General features: G+C 48.2%; 1 protein-coding gene across 2 annotated transcripts in view; it reads left to right on the top strand.

The window, feature by feature from the left end:
* Positions 1–17,249, top strand: part of GFRA1 (GDNF family receptor alpha 1) — a 211,948-nt gene that overhangs the window by 144,899 nt on the left and 49,800 nt on the right. For both annotated transcript variants that reach the window (XM_039237360.1, XM_039237361.1), the window contains one exon: positions 3,392–3,728. In XM_039237360.1, the coding sequence (XP_039093291.1) occupies positions 3,392–3,728 (337 nt within the window). The remainder of the gene's footprint in view (positions 1–3,391; positions 3,729–17,249) is intronic.

The following is a 17,249-nucleotide window of genomic DNA, read 5'->3' as shown; positions in this document are numbered from 1 at the left end:
AGTAGTGAGGTTGAGCACCTTTTCAAGTACTTGTTGGCCATTGGAATATTTTTTTTTTTGGCAAAATGTCTTTTTAGGATCTTTGCTCATTTTTTTGTTTATTTACTGCTAAAAGAAAGAGAGAGATAGAGACCGAGACAGGAGCGGGTGAGAGGAAGACACAGAATCTGAAGCAGGCTCCAGGCTCTGAGCTGTCAGCACAGAGCTTGATGTGGGCCTCAAACTCACAGACCACAAGATCATGACCTGAGCTGAAGTCGGATGTTTAACCGACTGAGCCACCCAGGCGCCTCGGTTCTTTGCTCATTTTTTAATGAAATTATTATTTTTTTGCTACTTACTTGTATGAGTTATTTATATATTTTAGACATTAACTCCTTATCAGATACATGATCTGCAAGTATGTCCTCCCATTCCATAGGCTGCCTTTTCACTGTGTTAGTGGTTTCCTTTGCTGTGCAGAAGCTTTTTAGTTTGGTGCCATCCTACTTGTTTATTTTTTATGTTGTTCCTTCTATCATATCCAAAAATTCATTGCCAAGACCCCTGTCAAGGAGCTTTCCTCCAGGTCAATTTTTTTTAAAACTTATGTATTATATAGGCTACTTTAAGAGAGAAATATATTTTCTGGACCTCATGTGTTGAGTTTTAGTATATTTACTGGAATTTTATTTGACACTCTGAAAAAAGAACTATAAACTTTTATTTTTTTAATTTTATACAACTATAAAAACAACACATAAGTTAAATATGAACAGAACTTTGAAAACTATGAATTGCCAAGTTAATAACATTAATTTAATGTAAGGGGTAATGATTTTGCTGAAGCTAAATTGGTGCTTACAATTGGAATATACTTCTCTGTTTCAGCATAACTTCTTTGGAGTTTAGCAGGCCTGTGTTCCTAGGCGTCATATGATGATTTCATTCTTTGGCCATTTTCTTCCACTTGAACTTACATGAACTGTTTGTTCCTATATCACTGGCTACGTCATTTAAGTATTAAGTGCACCTCAGTGCCTCCATTCTTTTTAGCTAGAGATCATAAAGTACGATTCAATACCAAGGCAAGTGGAAGTGCAGGTGGTAAAATTATGTACCAATATGTAGCCTTAAGGGCCTAACCCAGATGATCCAGAATTTGATCATATTAATTTATTTTAGATTATCACTAAAAATGCATCATTTAGAAATCTCCTATGGGATCCTAGACCTTCGAGAATATAAATCACTGTTGCTGATGGGCGCAACAGCATGACATTAAAAGTCTCAAAAGAGGAAAAGGCTGGAAGTGTTACTGAGGCCTATAGGCCCTGGTGATCCTGTCGGAGCACTTGGCAAATATTTCATTTCTTGAGTCCTAGGAGCTTGAGTGTGAAAGCAGACGAGCCAGAGGAAAGCTGGCCTGGGAAGGTCAGGGTGGAAAAAATGCACTAGGGGTGCTTGCTAAATTGGCAGGGATGTATGTGCAGCCGCTGGCTTCCCGCGTTGCTCACCCGACATGGGCTGGATGTCTTGTTTATTGCCTTTCACATTAAATTTTTGGATTCAGATATCATAGCAGAAACATGAACCTGAGGCGTAATAGGGTTCTGCTGGTGGTGCCAGGGTATCATTTTGTGATTGCAGACTTTTGCATACAGGGTTTTCGTCAAGCAAGATGCATCGTCAGTAAAACAGGAAGTGGTCTTCTTTCCCTGAAATGTTAGATTTGCCTTGTGTGCCCTTTCCTTATTTATGTTTAAAAAAATTGTAGTGAGGACCTTTAACATGAGATTTTATCCTCTTAACAAATGTACCCTCATAACCGTGTGCAACACTACTGCAAACTGTAGGCGTGATGCGGTACCACAGATTTCTGGAACTTTTTCATCTTGCATACTCAAATGTTGATCCCCCTTGAACGTGTAAGTGGAATCCTGCAGTAGTTGTCCTGTGACTGGCTTATTTCACTTAGCATAATGTCTTCAGGGCTCATGCCCGTTGCCACCTAAGGCAGGATTCCCTTCTTTGTTTAAGGTTGAATGATATTCCACGTGCCTTTTGGATGTGTACTAAATGCACCGCCCTGTCTTTCAGACCCACCCAACCCAATGGACCCTTTCTCCTCTCTTGCCAGTCCCCTAACCTCTTGTCATTTCCCAAATGCATTCATGGCTCCCATCAGCTGGGGCACAACAAGAATGAAATGGGGAACCCAAGCAAGGGTTGAGTGAGGCCTGAGCAGGAACTTACTGGAGGTGGGGGGGGGTGGGGCACGACTCCCACAGGTGAGTGGTGTTGTCTGCTGCCTCCTTGCTGCCTCCAGAGGGTCAGCGCTGTACCTAGTGATCAATTTTCCGTGGACCACCTTATAACCTCACTCTGGAAGGTTTTTCCATCACTTCCCCTCCCTGTGGAAATACCCATATCATGGTGTCAAGCTTCATTTCCTTCGTCTACTCATCTATTAACTTTGTCCATTGAGCCTGACCCTGCGAGACCACCTGGCTACTGCGGTGGGCCTGGCCGCCCCTACGCTCTCCCTCTCCGGGCCGCACGGTGGGCAGCTTGGCAGTGGACAGCGCTGTTTTCTCTGAGCATGAGCAGAAAGGGTTTGGTCAGAAGGCAACATAGGTTTTGTGAGATTCCTAAAGCCTATGGCTTGTAAACCCATTGAAATTCTATCTGGAATACTAGCTGAGTTTTTCTAATCTGCAGCCTCAATACTCATAGATCCCACATTTTGTGTGTAGCAAGTTAAGTGGTAATTGAGGTTTGCAGATTTTCATGTAATTTATTCTGGTTTTCTTCCAATGGCCTATGAGCTAGAACTTAAATACAGCCTCGTCGTAGCCGCTTCTTCCTGTTTAGAGAGCTGGCATAATATTTTGTCTTCTGGGCTCAAATAACCATGTAATTACTCTGTAATCATATAGTAATTAGCATGTACTATATGCATTTATTACATAATTATATTCCTGGAGGATTGCATGGCAATTATACTTACATTCAGCATATCATTTTATATACTGTATAATGAACAAGTATATAATTTGTTGCTTTTTTTTCTTTTCTCCTAATTTAAGTTTACCAACCAGGAGCTGGAAACTTATTCTCCTGTTGTCTTGTTTATAGGTAGTCAGGCAGGTGCCTGAGCAACTTTCCCTCCTTTGGCCTTGCTCGGTACCGCCTAATTATGCATCTAAGGGAGCGTTAGGGACTTGTGGGCTGCCTTGGGTTCCCAGCCTTTGCACGCCTTCTATTTTCTTGTCGCTGTGAACTCGTTTCCTATTAGCTTCAAAACGCAGAGTTGATCGGAGCTCCCAGCCTCGCTGGGGAAACGGCCGGATCTCGGTGAAGATAGGATCTCCCGGCACTGTGATCATGCCTGCCTTTCTCTCCTTTGTAGTGGAGCACGTGCCCAAAGGGAACAACTGCCTGGACGCTGCCAAGGCCTGTAACCTCGACGACACCTGTAAGAAGTACAGGTCGGCGTACATCACCCCCTGCACCACCAGCATGTCCAACGAGGTCTGCAACCGGCGCAAGTGTCACAAGGCCCTGCGGCAGTTCTTTGACAAGGTGCCTGCCAAGCACAGCTACGGGATGCTCTTCTGTTCCTGCCGGGACATCGCGTGCACCGAGCGGAGGCGGCAGACCATCGTGCCCGTGTGCTCCTACGAGGAGAGGGAGAAACCCAACTGCCTGACTTTGCAGGACTCGTGCAAGACCAATTACATCTGCAGGTAAGCGGCCCGGCAGCTGGATGATGGATGGCCTGGCAAGGAAGACCTTTGCAGCGGCTTCAGTGTTTTCTGAGTCTCAGAAACAGGAGGTGGGGTGGGTCAGGCTCAGGGGAGGGCAGGCGGTGGGCCAGGCTGGCCAGGACCTGACCTCTGCATTGACAGGGTTTTCCAGAAGCTGATCAGGCTCTTGTGCTGAGGAAGGCTCCCCTCTTGAACCTGGGGAAAGCTCTGAGAGGTGCTTAGTATCCACAGAGGGTCACCTGAGGCCAGGCGAGCTTGAATGGTTTGTGTCCGCTCAGGAGGCTCTGAGCTGCTTCCAAGCATCTCCAGGGATTAGTTTGGTCAGGGCAGGGTGGGCTGCAGATATGGGGGCTCTTGACAGTCAAGGCCTGAAATCTGAGGGAGACCAGTGAGAGAGACTGAGCCGTGTCCAGCCCTGAAGACAACTTCTAGAATGCCTGGGTCTGTTCTGGGCCATTCAGTCACCCCTGTGGCTAAGAAAAGTTGGCACCCCCCTGCTCAGCCATACTTCTGGATCTCAGTCCCCATCAGAACCCTCTGCTAAGCCCTGCGCTGTGGTTGAAAACAGTACCTTCATTTTCCTTTTAGGCCACATCATTAATTTATTGTAATGTTCGAAAGAATCTGTGAACACATTCTCTGTGTTAAAAAAAAAAAAAAGGAATAAAGAATTAGGTAGCTTCCCCCTTCGCTCTGCTCCCACTTGCCCCCAGCTGTCACTGTCAACAATTTGATGTGTGTCCTTCTAGAACAGGGTTGAATTCAGCTGCTGATGGAAGCAAGTAGATTTTGATAAGCAGAGACCTGAGTTTTTGCACCCTGAGGCGATGATAGTGCTACATTCAGACATGCAGGCTGGATCCCCGGATGTGGGTTCAGTTGGGGCATCATTTTGACACCACCTGCACTTTATCCCCAGGGTAGAGCCAGGAGCCTCCAAACACCAGGTCTGACAAAATCCTATGCACTCAGTAAGTGTTCACAGGCGGATAAGCAGATGAGAGCGTGACTGTGTGCTTGTTTTCTTTTAGGCTCCCATTTCTAAAGAGCAGAGAGCAGGGAGGGGGGATGTCATATTTTGAAGAGACTGGCGAGCTGAGTTTCTGGTCTGTGTGTTTTACTCTGATAGAATAGCAGCCCATTCTCCCCTTAAACTAGTTCCAATGGTGACCAAAGGAAATTAAAAATCCTCACTCCCTACGGCACCCTCTCATGCTGAAAGTTTTTCCGGAAGTAATGTCCTTACACTTTGTGTTGTTGTTGCTTCTGGAAGCAGGTGACTTGCTGTATGAGGAATGATGTGGATGATTGCCTGCAATGTACCTTCTTCAAGGACTCTCTCACTTCGAGGCCTCGGTTCCACTGAGATTTTCTTAGCTACAAGCTAGAAGCAGGGGCAGCTTGCTAGAAGGAAGAGGCAGAACCTCTGACCAGCCATAACCTGGGAAAGCCAGGCAGCCAGCGGGGAGAAGACCTCTCTGCTGGAGATGAATGTGGCTGAGGAGCAAGGTGCAGGGAAGGAGCTGTAGGAGCAGGATGGGAGGGAGCAGAGATTCTTTTTTTTTTTTTTAAGTTTATTTATTTATTTTGAGAGAGAGAGAAAGAGAATTCCAAGCAGGCATGGTCAGCATGGAGTACGATGTGGGCCTCGAACCCACAAACCATGAGATCTTGACCTGAGATGAAACCAAGAGTCGGATGCTTAACCCACTGAGCCACCCAGGAGCCCCAGGAGCGGAGATTCTGAACTGCCCTCCTGTGAAGACTCCTGGATCTGAAACTCAAGTTCCTGTGCCCCCTTTTGTCCTCCAACAGAAGAGATCCTTCTTCTAGAAGCAGGACGTGGCTTAAAGCCACCCAGATACAGCTCCCCACTGCCTCTACGGTAGATGTTACGCTGTTTGCTAATGGGTCCAAGCCAGGCGGCCTCAAGACAGGAAGCTGCATGGGGAGGGAACAGAGCTGTGGGAGAGACCACCGAGCAGTGGCCGGAAGTGGGGGAGGTGGTATGGATGGAGACCGCCCTCGTCTCCTCGTGAGGTTTGTCTTGCAAGCTCCGCGGAGGCCGGTGACCTCTCCTGCACAGGCTGAGACCCATTCTGAGCAGTTCATCCGCACTGCCGGGCCTGGTATCCTCAACACAGGGAATCCTTGGAGAGTTGCTGTAAATTAGCCAAGTCAGATTGCTTTTCTGCTGAGCTGTAGTGAGAAATAGCTGGAAGTTTGGGAAGTTGGGGTGTCCTGGGGGAGATGGCTAAAGGAATGTGCAGATAACAGGGGGATTAGACTGATCTGCTAGGAAAGTTCCAGGAATTCTTTGTGTGTTGGGACAGCCTCAGTAGCAGAGGGTGGCCTCAGCTGAAAGGGGCAGAAACGTATTGCGGAAGCAGTAGGGACATTCCTGCCTCATAACTGATGGTGCCTGGTCACCCCAAGGTAGGGGTGCACTGACCGCGGCTGCTGTGCAGTGGGGTGGAGGCGTGAATAACCAGAAGGCTGTTTGGAATTCCAGATCCTGGATGACCCAGGGGCCCTACCAAGTGAAATTTGTCTCAGTGGGAACTGATGGGTTTTATGCCGGTCTTGAGTCTTCCCTGGGAAGGTGAATCAGCAACTTCCCCGGGGGTACCCATCGCTGTAATTTAGCCCGTAACTTCTTTCCAGAACCTCGACTTATTACTGATGATTACCTCCTCCCTGTCAGATGTGGTCAATGTAATTTAAGCTGCTGCGTAGAAAGAAAGGCTGTCTTTCTTTCATCAGATTTTATTAATCTTCTCTTTAATTTATGTCTTTTATTCAGTCTCTCCTTGTAGTTACTACTGCCCGATGAGGCCCTTGTAGTTACTACTGCCCACGAGAGCAGTTGGCACTCACTGGAGCTGGGGCTTCTGCAGGGTTTCACGTTACAGGTACCCTGACCCTTCCCCACTCAGGGAGGGAGGCCCCTCGGATAGGATGACTTAAGGCCTCGTTGAAGTACTCCCGAAGGAAAGGGACAGCGAGAGGAGAAATTGCTTCCTAAAAACAGTTTTCTTTGAAAGCTCACACTTTCAAATGTTCCACTTCCATCTCTGTATCAGCAGCTATCAGAGCTGCTCCAGATCATTAAAACTCACCTGCGCTTAATAGTTTCCAACTCGCGGCGCACCGGCTCCTTCCGCCAGGGTCCAGGGGTGCCTCTGCGCAAAGCCTGTCTCTCTCCTGCCCTGTGCCTTCAAACAGATGAGATGCAACTTGAGCCTTCCCTTTTGACTTTTTCTTTTTTCCTTTCCCTTTTAGAGAAGCTGACTGGTTCCTTTCCTCTTGGGGTGGTTGGGGCCTCCAAGCTTGCCTACAGAAAAGCAAACGCAGAGGCATTACGAGGAGGGTGTGATGAAAGTTAAAAGACTCTCCTTTCCCTGAAACACATTGTCTCCCTTGCCAGTTGACCCTCTGATTCCTTTCCTTAGTGCCTGGAAGGATGTCAGAGCTGGGTTTGGCCATAAAGGAGGTATATTCCTTTATTCCTGTTGCAAGTTGTTATAGATGCATAATTTAAACCTCCGCCTTACCTCCTTTCCCCCAAACTCTGATAATCCAAAATAAATTCAGCGATCAAGCACTGGCTCAGAGTGCTCAAACATGTTCATACGTCCTGTATGTTTCTAATCAATAAAGACACCTCAGCTCCACTTTATTACCAAAGACACCTCAGCTCCACTTTATTACCAAGAGGTCTAGCATCTTCCTCTGGAGTATGCTCCCTTCTGTTGTCATCTAAGAATGACAGAGTTCTACTCCAAAACCCTTTCTGCTTCTGAAGTCAGGAAAAGAGGGAGCTTAAGGCTACTGACCAGCTCACCTGCCTGTGGCTTTAGGTGCTGCCTCATGGTATCGCTGTTGAGAACAACCTGGAGGAGGCTGGGTGGTTTGGTGGCTGTGCCCTTCTTGGGCCATTTTGCACAAGCAGTAAAGGATGCTGCATTCTGGGGCACCAGAGTAACTTTGTTTATACTCAGTATTTAACCACTGTTTCCCAAAGCATGGCATTTTGCCCTGGGGAGGGGGGTGGGGAGCTAAGAGGTTCCAGCCAGAGCCAGCCCATGGACTTAAACACATTGCATCTGAGACTTTCCCTTTACTGGAAGTACATTCCAAAGTGGATGTTGCATTCCTTTCTTCCTCCCTCCCTTCTTTGCTTCCTCCCTTCCTCCCTCCCTCCCTCCGTCCCTTCCTTCCTTCTTTCTTTCCTTTAGAAAATTATATTGTGGTAAGAACACTTGTCATGACATCTACCCTCTGAACAGACCTTTGGCTGCACGATCCAGTACTGTTGTCTGTAGGCACAGTGTGGTATAGCGGATCTTAAAACCCATTCATCCTGTACAACTGAAATTTATACATACTGATTAGCAGCACCCTGCTTCCCCTCCCCCATCTCTCAGCAACTGTAAGTCTATTCTTTGCTTCCATGAGTTTGATGATTTTAGATACCTCGTATAAGTGATATCATGCAGTATTTGTCCTTCTGTGACTGGCTTCTGTCGCTTAGCATATAAATTCCTCCAGGTTTATCTGTGTTGTCACGCATTGTGGAATTCCTTCTCTTTAAGGTGAAATAGTGGCTGGTCAAGGATATCTCATTCCTTCCAGAAAGATTCTGATAGTGTTGGAACTCAAAAGAGAGGGTGTCAGGGACACTCGGTTCCTTCTGATCCCAAGGCTTTCTTGGGGCCCTGCAGGAGATATGTTCACCCCCCTGGTACCCTGGTTCTGTCCCCTTAGTTTCCAGAAGCAGTGGCTTTGATCAAGTCACCAGGTGTATGGTTTTACCCTTCCCCAGGGACTGAGGATTCCATAATTGTGTCCTGGAGACCTGGTTTTTGTTTTGTTTGTTTTTAGCAGAATCAGGAAGGTCTCTCTGCTACAGTTTCAGAAGAACAGCATATGCGATTTTCAAAATACTGCCCTAGCCAACACCACTGTTTCACCCTGGGGCTGATTATGTTATACTTAGAGGAAATGTGTTGTTGTTAATCTATTAACTGGACAACTGGAAAACACATCACAAAACCGTGCGGCAGATTTCTGCTCCAGTAACTTACTTGGTCTGACAGTGTTAGTGCACCTTTAAAAGGTGAGGAGTGTTTCATGTGCCTGGAATCAGCTCTCCTTTGCACTGGACCTGGTGGGTCTCAGAAATCAAGGCCATCCTCCCCTGCTTCAGCTGCATTCCTGAAAACTGGATTCTATATTACTGTATCTGGGCTTGTCTTGACATGCAGCAAGCGCAGGAGAAAATGGCTCAAAGGATAATTAATGCCTAAAACTAGACGGTTAGATTAATTTGGTACTTAATTTTATTTTACGCTGATTCATTCACAAATGGAAATCAGCAATTAGACAATGCAAACTTTTGAACCATGCAAAGAAAGGTTCGGGAATATGAGAAAATACAAGTAAAACATTTTCCAGTTCATTTGAGCAGTTTTTATTTCAAATGATTACATGGGTGTCTTTAGCAACACATTCGGAGTGCCGAACGGCTAGGTTTTTACTGTGCCCCACCTGCACGTGCGGCCTGCCACCCAGCCTGTGTGCTGGGAGCCCCCCGGACCCTTGAGGGGGATCTCCTGTGTGCAAGCAGCAGATCCATCGGGATCCTGAGAAGAGCAGGGATGCCCTCCAAAATCTGCTTCCAGGTTCTTTGGTCCCAGCTTCCTCTTGGGTCTTCCAGGCCCCTGCCCCCAGCCTGCGCACTGAGGAACCCCGTGGCCATTCAGCACCAGCTAAGCCTTGTCCGGTCCTCACCGTCATCCAGGCTCACAGGGACAACCTGAGCTGTGAATCAGGCAGGAGCCTGTTACAACGTGCTCTATCTTGTCACCTCGTATCTCTTTCCTTATCTCTCTTTTGGCAGAGGCCGGTGTGGAGCCATTTGTCTGCCACTGCTGGAGCCTGTGGCTAAAAAAAGTCCTGTAGAGATTTACACCCCATTCTCTCTGTCTCCTGCCAGCCCCTTCCCTGCGCCTGCCCAAAGCTCGGGGTCCCTGCTTCACTTCCTTCGCCCCTTCCTTCACCTGCCCATGTCCTCACTCTATAGAGCCACTGTGGCCATTCTTGGCCCCCAGACAGAAAGAATCACAGACTCCTTTCTTTATACTTGCACATTCTGTCAGTTATTGGATACACGTGGACAGATGAAGTCTTGGCATCAGAACCATCTTTTACCATCTTTGAGTATGAAAGTGGATAGAAGAGGGTTGGAATGGAGTCTGCTCAGGAAGCCCAAGAAGAGAGCCGCCTGTTTTTTGGGGGGACTGGGTGTCATCGCAGAAGACCTCAGAAGCCAAGGGCATCGTGGGGGAGAAGCAGGTAGAGTCAAGCAGCAGGAAGGTGCTGGGTTTGGGGAGGATACAATTGGGGCGGTGGGAGGTACGGGCCTGGAGACTCTCCTGGAGAGAAGAGAATCAGTGTGATTGATATAAAGGCAAGGGGTTGGGAAGGTCTGATGCCATGTTGAAGTATTGATTTGATCAATCAATGCTTTTTGAAGGGAGAGAGACCTGGGCAACGGGCCTCAGAAGGCTTCCGGGTGGTAGTGTGGAGGAGAATCAACTTGGAAAGAGTCCAGGAGGCAGGTGGGAGATTCTTGTGGTGTGCTGGAGGAGAGGTGACCCGGAGAACAGGATGATAATTGGGAAGCTGGAGGCACCACGGAAGGGAGGACTTGAGGATTTGCTGAGTGCCTGGCATAGACAGAGGCTACTGTGGGTCTCTGCAACCCGGTGGCCAGGCAGATGACAGGGTTAGTGGCCAAGATGGGAACCAGAAGAAAAAGGGATGGACTTGTCTCTTGGGTTAGAGGTAGGGGAAGAGGACCCTGAATGGTTTGGGCCACGCTGCATTTGGAGGGTGTGACTTCATGACTCTTTTGGTCCATGAGAGAAACCTAACTTAAGCTGCTAGGGCAGAAGAGGGGGATTGTAATAACTCATAGGACTGGGAAGGCAGGGTAATTGAACGTAGCCAGAATGGAGGGCACAGTGTCGCTGGTACCACACCATCACCTCGCTGCTCTGTCGTCTTGCTTTTTCCTCCTGTCCTGTTTCTCGGTGAGTGCTGCCACCCGCGACTCCATGCATATGTCCTCTCATCTCATAGTCAAAGGCAGACAGACACTTCCCTACTGCAACCAGTCATAAAGCCTGGTGTGGTAGTCTGTGGCCAGGAAGATCCAAAGTGCTATGGAAGAACAGAAATGAGAACAGCTCACCCCTAGTGCTGGGTCAGTACAGCTTCCTAGAGGAGCTGCCATCTGAGCTGGGCTGGAGGAATGTGCAAGCCTGGGAGAGAGAAGCATGGCAGTAATGGGACAGAGGCCCAGGCCTGCGGGTGTGACGAAGGTGTGAGATGGAAACAACAACCCATTCACCATGCTTTGATGATGAGCAGCACTGGGAATGCTGCACAAGTGTGTCTACGCAGCCCAGCTGCCTTGCAAGGGGACACCCCATGGAGCAATGAGCCCAGGGATCGCCAGCTCCCGTGTGGAGGAGGTGAGGCTCAACCAGGTCTTGCTAACTCTAAAACCTGGTTTCTGTCATTTTTTTTTCCCAAATGATTGTCTTTCATGACAAGAATACAATGTGCTCACACTGTTCAGCCTTACTGCCTTTAGTTCCAGACAAGCAGAATGATAATTCCGGCCAGCCTCTGAATCTAGACACTCTTTATGGCTCAGTAACTAAGACAGCACCAATTTTAAAGACAGTTTTAGCAGACAGTTAGGACATAATGTCCATCAGAACCTCCCAGCATCATTTAAAAAAAATCTACTCAGGTAATACATGCTCATTAAGCTCTTACTTTATCTAATTTCCTTTTGAGCACTCATTGCTTATTACAGAGTGCTTTCTCTGTGACAGCTTACTGATTACAAGAGTTGTTTCTACAAATAGGAAAAAATCCTCTTGCATCACACGGGTTTATTCTGGTTTTTTTTTTTTTTTGGTATTATTATTATTATTATTAACTCAATCATTCACTCAGGGCACATTTATTGAGCATAGTCTGTTTGGCCTCAAGGGTTCTAGATGTGTAAGTCATGTGCCTGTCACCCAGGAGCTCCTGCTCAACTTGGTCAGACTCCATAAGTCCCTGCCAAACTGTCATGGAAGTTCAGAGTCCTCAACCTTCACCTTACCCCAAGGCAGCAGAAATCAGGGACCTGGCTGTTTACCCCACGGGAGATGAATTCTTTGCTGTCATGGAGTGACAACGAGTTCTAAATAATCCATGGTTATGTTATCGGGTTGGGGTCACCCAGGTGTTTGCCTTCCTCCCTTCTCCCTGCCCTGTGGCCATGTCATTAATCAGAGGAAAACCTCCATCTTGTGAAGAGCGGTGTGACCGCAGCGCTGGTAAAAACTGTTGTGGATGAGAGACATGAAGTCCTTCCCGGAAGTGGCGAAGTGGCAATGGGTGGGAGGGCCCTATATGTCAGCCCACCTTGTCTAAGACTGTCAGTAGCTGAGAGAAACCCCAGTTGATCCCGTCTGCTGCTTGGTGTGGTTTGTTCCTCTTCAGAGGGGACCCTCTTGCTCTGCCCGGCAGCCATTTCACATACTAAGACCCATGAAGTTCACAGGCAAGTAAACTTGCTTTCTCCTCAAGCCCACCTAAAGCCAACCACACAGATTTTACAATCTTTTTTTTTTTTAATTCCAAAGAAAAGGGTTACTTCCATTTCATACAGCTCTTTTTTGCAAACAGTTTTATCCACTGAGCAAAGAATGGGATTGAGAGACCTCAGTATTCTTGGGAGGTCTGCCCTCTCGTCCAGACCAATAACTTTTGGGATCCAAGGGCATCCCGTGCTAACAAGCACGCTGGCCCCAGAAGCTGAGGCTGTTACCTCTCTGTCTGGGCCCTCCACAGGAGACAAGGTTTCTGTTAGTCATGCACAGTTTGCATTTGACAAAAGTACCCATATCACATGACCCACAGCAGTCTCATTTTTGTGTGAGGAAATCTGCCCCCTCATTTGCGGGGTGGCTATTGTGTATGATTAGTGCCTGGGCCTCATAGCCAAGCTTGGAGTCCCGCTCTGCCCAGGAGACCCCAGAGCCCCATTCAGGCATTACCCCAAGTTAGGTATCCCACAGTCATTGGCATTCACATTTCTAGGGGGTATTTCCAACTCAGTGAATGGGAAATCGCTCTGTAATTTCCAAAAGCAATTAATTATGCAGAAAATTTTGCATCCAAGAAAAACAAGGATTGAAAAGAACCGTCACTGTGAGAAGTTCCACACCAGGCTGGAGTTGCGACTTTTTTTTTTCTCCCCTTTCCCGGTGGTCGTCAGTGTTGTTTTGAGTGGGGTGGACCTGGGTGGGCATCCTGGTTCTGCCGGGTCCAGGTCATGGGCATCTGGAGGCCTGTCTCCCATCTGTAAATGAAGGTGATGATTCCTTCTTCACAGGGCAGCTGTCAGGACGAACTGAGGTCTGTGTAAATGCATCAGCAAGGGGTCTGCCCCCCAACACAGCAAACACTCAATAAGGATGTCCCTCGCTCTTTCCATAAATTATTATCGTAGAGGACCAAAAAAAGCTGAAATCTCAAATATAACATTCCCTTCCCCCCAATAGCATGCAGAGACCTTTAAAGTAGGACTGGACTGGTGGCTGGAAGGGGGTGGATTCTTACTGCTTTGCACTTTTATGCACCCACGGCATTCAGCAACATGTGGAAATGCCAAGGCCCTGATGAGAGGCGGTACCGCCAGGCTTTCCACATCACCGTCTCTGCAGAGTTGCGCCGTTAGGGAAAGCGGGGGGCAGAGGCGGGGGTAGACGAAGTCCAGAGGTGTTTGGAGCATGTGTCATCCCAAGAACATTCCCGTCCGGAATAGACAAACAATTATTGACATACAAAGATATACAGTAAGACACAGACGGAGGTGGCCACCAGGCTGTTGGGCCTCAAGTGCTAGATTCACTATTGTTGAAATTGAATAGGCAGTGGGGGGCCCCCTGGCAGCCTCCAGGGGCACGTGCTGCATCAGTGACCCCGAGTCACTGTGAATAAAGGGTTCTTAGAGGTGCTTGCGTCTGAGTCAGTGATGTGAGCGATCCAGGAAAGGGCGGTGACTGACTCAGTGCCACTGAGACCGATCCCTCCTGTCCTTGGGGTGGGTCTGGGCTGTGAATCATCCTGTCGGCCCATTAGGAAGCGAGCCACAACCGGGGGCAGAGTGGCTCATTGCTCGGGAGCCCGGAATCTGCAGAGCCGGGGACAGGATGACAGGAACGTGTGGATGGCGGTGATGAAGGTGATGACGAGGAGGGCAGCGTTTGTGTGGCATTTGCCGTGTGCCAGGCACTGTGCCGAGCACTTTGCCACCCCCGAAGTGGGGCTGTTGCCGTCCCCTGCCCCCTTTCACAGATGAGGAGGTGGCGCAGTGGGGTCCCTGGAACAAAAGCCCGCAAGGGGCCGCCTGCTGCTGCTGTAACGGGTGCGCCCCTTACAAACCGCTCATGTAATTTTCCGAAGACGCTCAGCGAGTGCCGAGTTGGATGCCCAAGGTGACCCTGTTTTCATGATTTAGTCCACTTAAAACAAAAATTTTAAAGAAGAGATCTTTGGGTCTTGTCGGGAGAGGGCTTAAGTGCCCGTCACCAAACGTTTTTTACTTCTTGTTAAAACCGTGGTTTTCCTGGGGCACCTGGGTGGCTCAGGCAGTTAAGCATCTGCCTTCGACTCAGGTCATGATCTCACGGTTCATGAATCCGGGCTCTGCGTCGGGCTCTGTGCTGACAGCTCAGAGCCTGGAGCCTGCCTCACATTCTGTGTCTCCCTCTCTCTGACCCTCCCCAACTTGATCTCTCTCTCTCTCTCTCTCTCAAAAATGAATAAACATTAAAACATTTTTAAATCTTATATCCTGTAACTACACTGAACTCATTTACTGGTTTTGATCATTTTCTGTTGCTGTTATTCTTTAAGATTTTCTATGTTTAAGATTGTGTCATCTACTAATAAAGATAATCTAACTTCAAAAAAAAAAAAAACATTTTTAAAAGTGGTTTTCAAACTTTTTGGTTTCAGGACTCCTTTGCACTCTTCAAATGACTGAGAATCCCAAGAGGTTTTGTATGTGTGAGATAAACTCTATTGACACTATATTGAGAATCAAAGGTGAAGGAGGGTTTACCTATGTATTACGTCATTTAAAAATGACACGAAGAAAACAAAATAACACCAAGAAGCCCTATTACCTGTGACCATAAATAACAGAACAGATTTTTATTAAAAAAATCACTGTATTTCCAAACCAAAACAATTTAGGGAGAAGGAGGCCCCTGTTTTACACTTTTACAGTCAGGCGTCAGGCCACTGGACACCTGGAGCCTTACATCTTCTATCTGCCCAGGTTTTCAGTCTGTTGCAATGTCCTGCATCATGGGGCTTCTAGAAAAACATGGGAGAGAGAGAGAGAAGTACGAACTTAGTATGGGCAGGAAAGTGGCTTTGGCCTCACGGGCTCTAAAAGGCTCTCTGAGATTGCCAGGGTCGCTGGACCTCATATCCACAGCTGGCACACAGAAGGACCAGAATAATCTTGGGCTAGGTGTGTGTGTGTGTGTGCACACACGCGAGCAAACATTCCTGCCACACCCTTGAACTAAGACACCCTGGGTGTGTGTGACTGCCTGTGCCCAGCCCGTTTGCCTCCAGCACGCCAGCATGGTGAGGCTGGGCTGAGTGGGAGCCCGGAGCCCGAGCCCTCGCAGGTGGAATGGTACTGAGCCCTGCAGAATGCTGAGAGCTTCCGGTCAGCCGTCGCCCTGGGGCCGTGTGGCAGGCTGGTGCCCCTGGCCCAGCTTGGTTTCTTGCTCTGAGAGAGATGCCCTTCTGACGGGCAGCATCTTCACAAACAGCCCTTCCTTCTCCGTTCTAACATGCCCAAGGAATTCAGCGTCACGTCCGGCTCAGGCGGGCAGAACTCTGTGCAAAATCCGTCTGTGTCCAGAAAGACTCACTGGTACTTTTCTCCTAGGTAATAGCTCATGTTGTAGGCAAACCTCTGCTCCTGGGAATGCTGGATGGGGTGGTACGCAGTGATGTGAGCCATCTCAGGATCGTGTGTGATGGTGAGCGCTAATGGATTATAATGACTTTGGGCCAGGGATAACTCTTAGAGTTGCAAATGTCAGGAACCTGGAAGTTTGAGGTAGTTTTTGTTTTTGTTTTTGTTTTTTCTTTTTTTTTTTGTGAGCACTCAGGAGTTGAAATTCCTCCTGGAGAATTAACTGGCTCCATCTGACAGCTTTGAACTTCTTAGGATAGAGGTCTGGGGAGAGGTAATGCCCTCTCTCCAAGAATACTCATTCCCGCAAAGGACCTTGACGCTGCCCTGCTAGAAAACCTTTCTCTGAAAATAGACAAAAGCAAATGGGAAATACCTCTTCCACGTTCCAGGTTCAAAAATCCAAGTTAAAACAGTTTTAGCTAAAAATAAGGTATATGGCTTGGAAAAGTATGCTTTTTGTTTTGCGTACTGCCTGGTTGGTTCATTCACTGGCTCAGCAGGACTGGAATGCCAGGTGCTTTGAGGGACCCAGAGGGTCAGAAGCAAGTGAGCCATCAGAGCAGAGTGACCCTGCCCAGGAGAGGGAGGAGGGCTGGACTCGGGAACTTCTCCCAGGTAACCCTGCTCTGTAGCAGGTACCCCCGTTTTGTAGCAGTGGCCCTCCAACATGAGCCTGCTTTGGGATCAGCTTCTGATTCATGAAGTCTGAGGTGGGGCTTGATATTTTGCACTTCTTTTTTTTTTTTTTAATTTTTATTTATTTTTGAGAGAGAGAGAGCATGAGAAGGGGAGAGTCAGAGAGAAGTGGAGTCACAGAATCTGAAGCAGGCTCCAGGCTCTGAGCTAGCTGTCAGCACAGAGCCTGACACGGGGCTCAGACCCACGAACCGTGAGATCGTGACCTGAGCCGAAGTCAGACGCCTAACCGACTGAGCCACCCTGGCGCCCCGATATTTTGCACTTCTAGAACATTCCCAAAGATGCTGCCAGAGTCCACACTTGGAGAGCCATGAGAATGTGGACCAAGCGACATTGGCTGATGTGCCTTACCCTGCTCTTAAAGGCATCTACACAGCTGGGAGTGAGAAGGAGCCAGGCAGCCAGATAAGACTTGTGGGGCACTGACGAGGGTCCAGAGGCGAAGACAGCACCTTGTGGCTGGGGTGTGGGCTGTCAGCCCCATGGTGGTAGTGGCAGGGCGAAGACAACACTTCAAAGTTTCTGTGCTGCACTAATGTCAGGCTCTAATTGGAAGCTTGTGGGGATCCACTGTGAAAGGCTCTGATACCCACCTGAGTAACAGGTCCTCAGAAACAAAGGACGCTGAGAAATGGCCACCATGTATCTAGTAAGTCACTGCCTGAGCTGCCATTCTACAAGTGGAGAGCCACCTTCCTTGCACAGAGGATGTAGATGGCTCC

Source organism: Hyaena hyaena, unplaced genomic scaffold, assembly GCF_003009895.1.
Source record: "Hyaena hyaena isolate Hyena2069 unplaced genomic scaffold, ASM300989v1 scaffold_124, whole genome shotgun sequence".
NCBI classification, from domain to species: Eukaryota; Metazoa; Chordata; class Mammalia; order Carnivora; family Hyaenidae; genus Hyaena; species Hyaena hyaena.
This window is presented reverse-complemented; position numbering and strand designations above follow the sequence as displayed.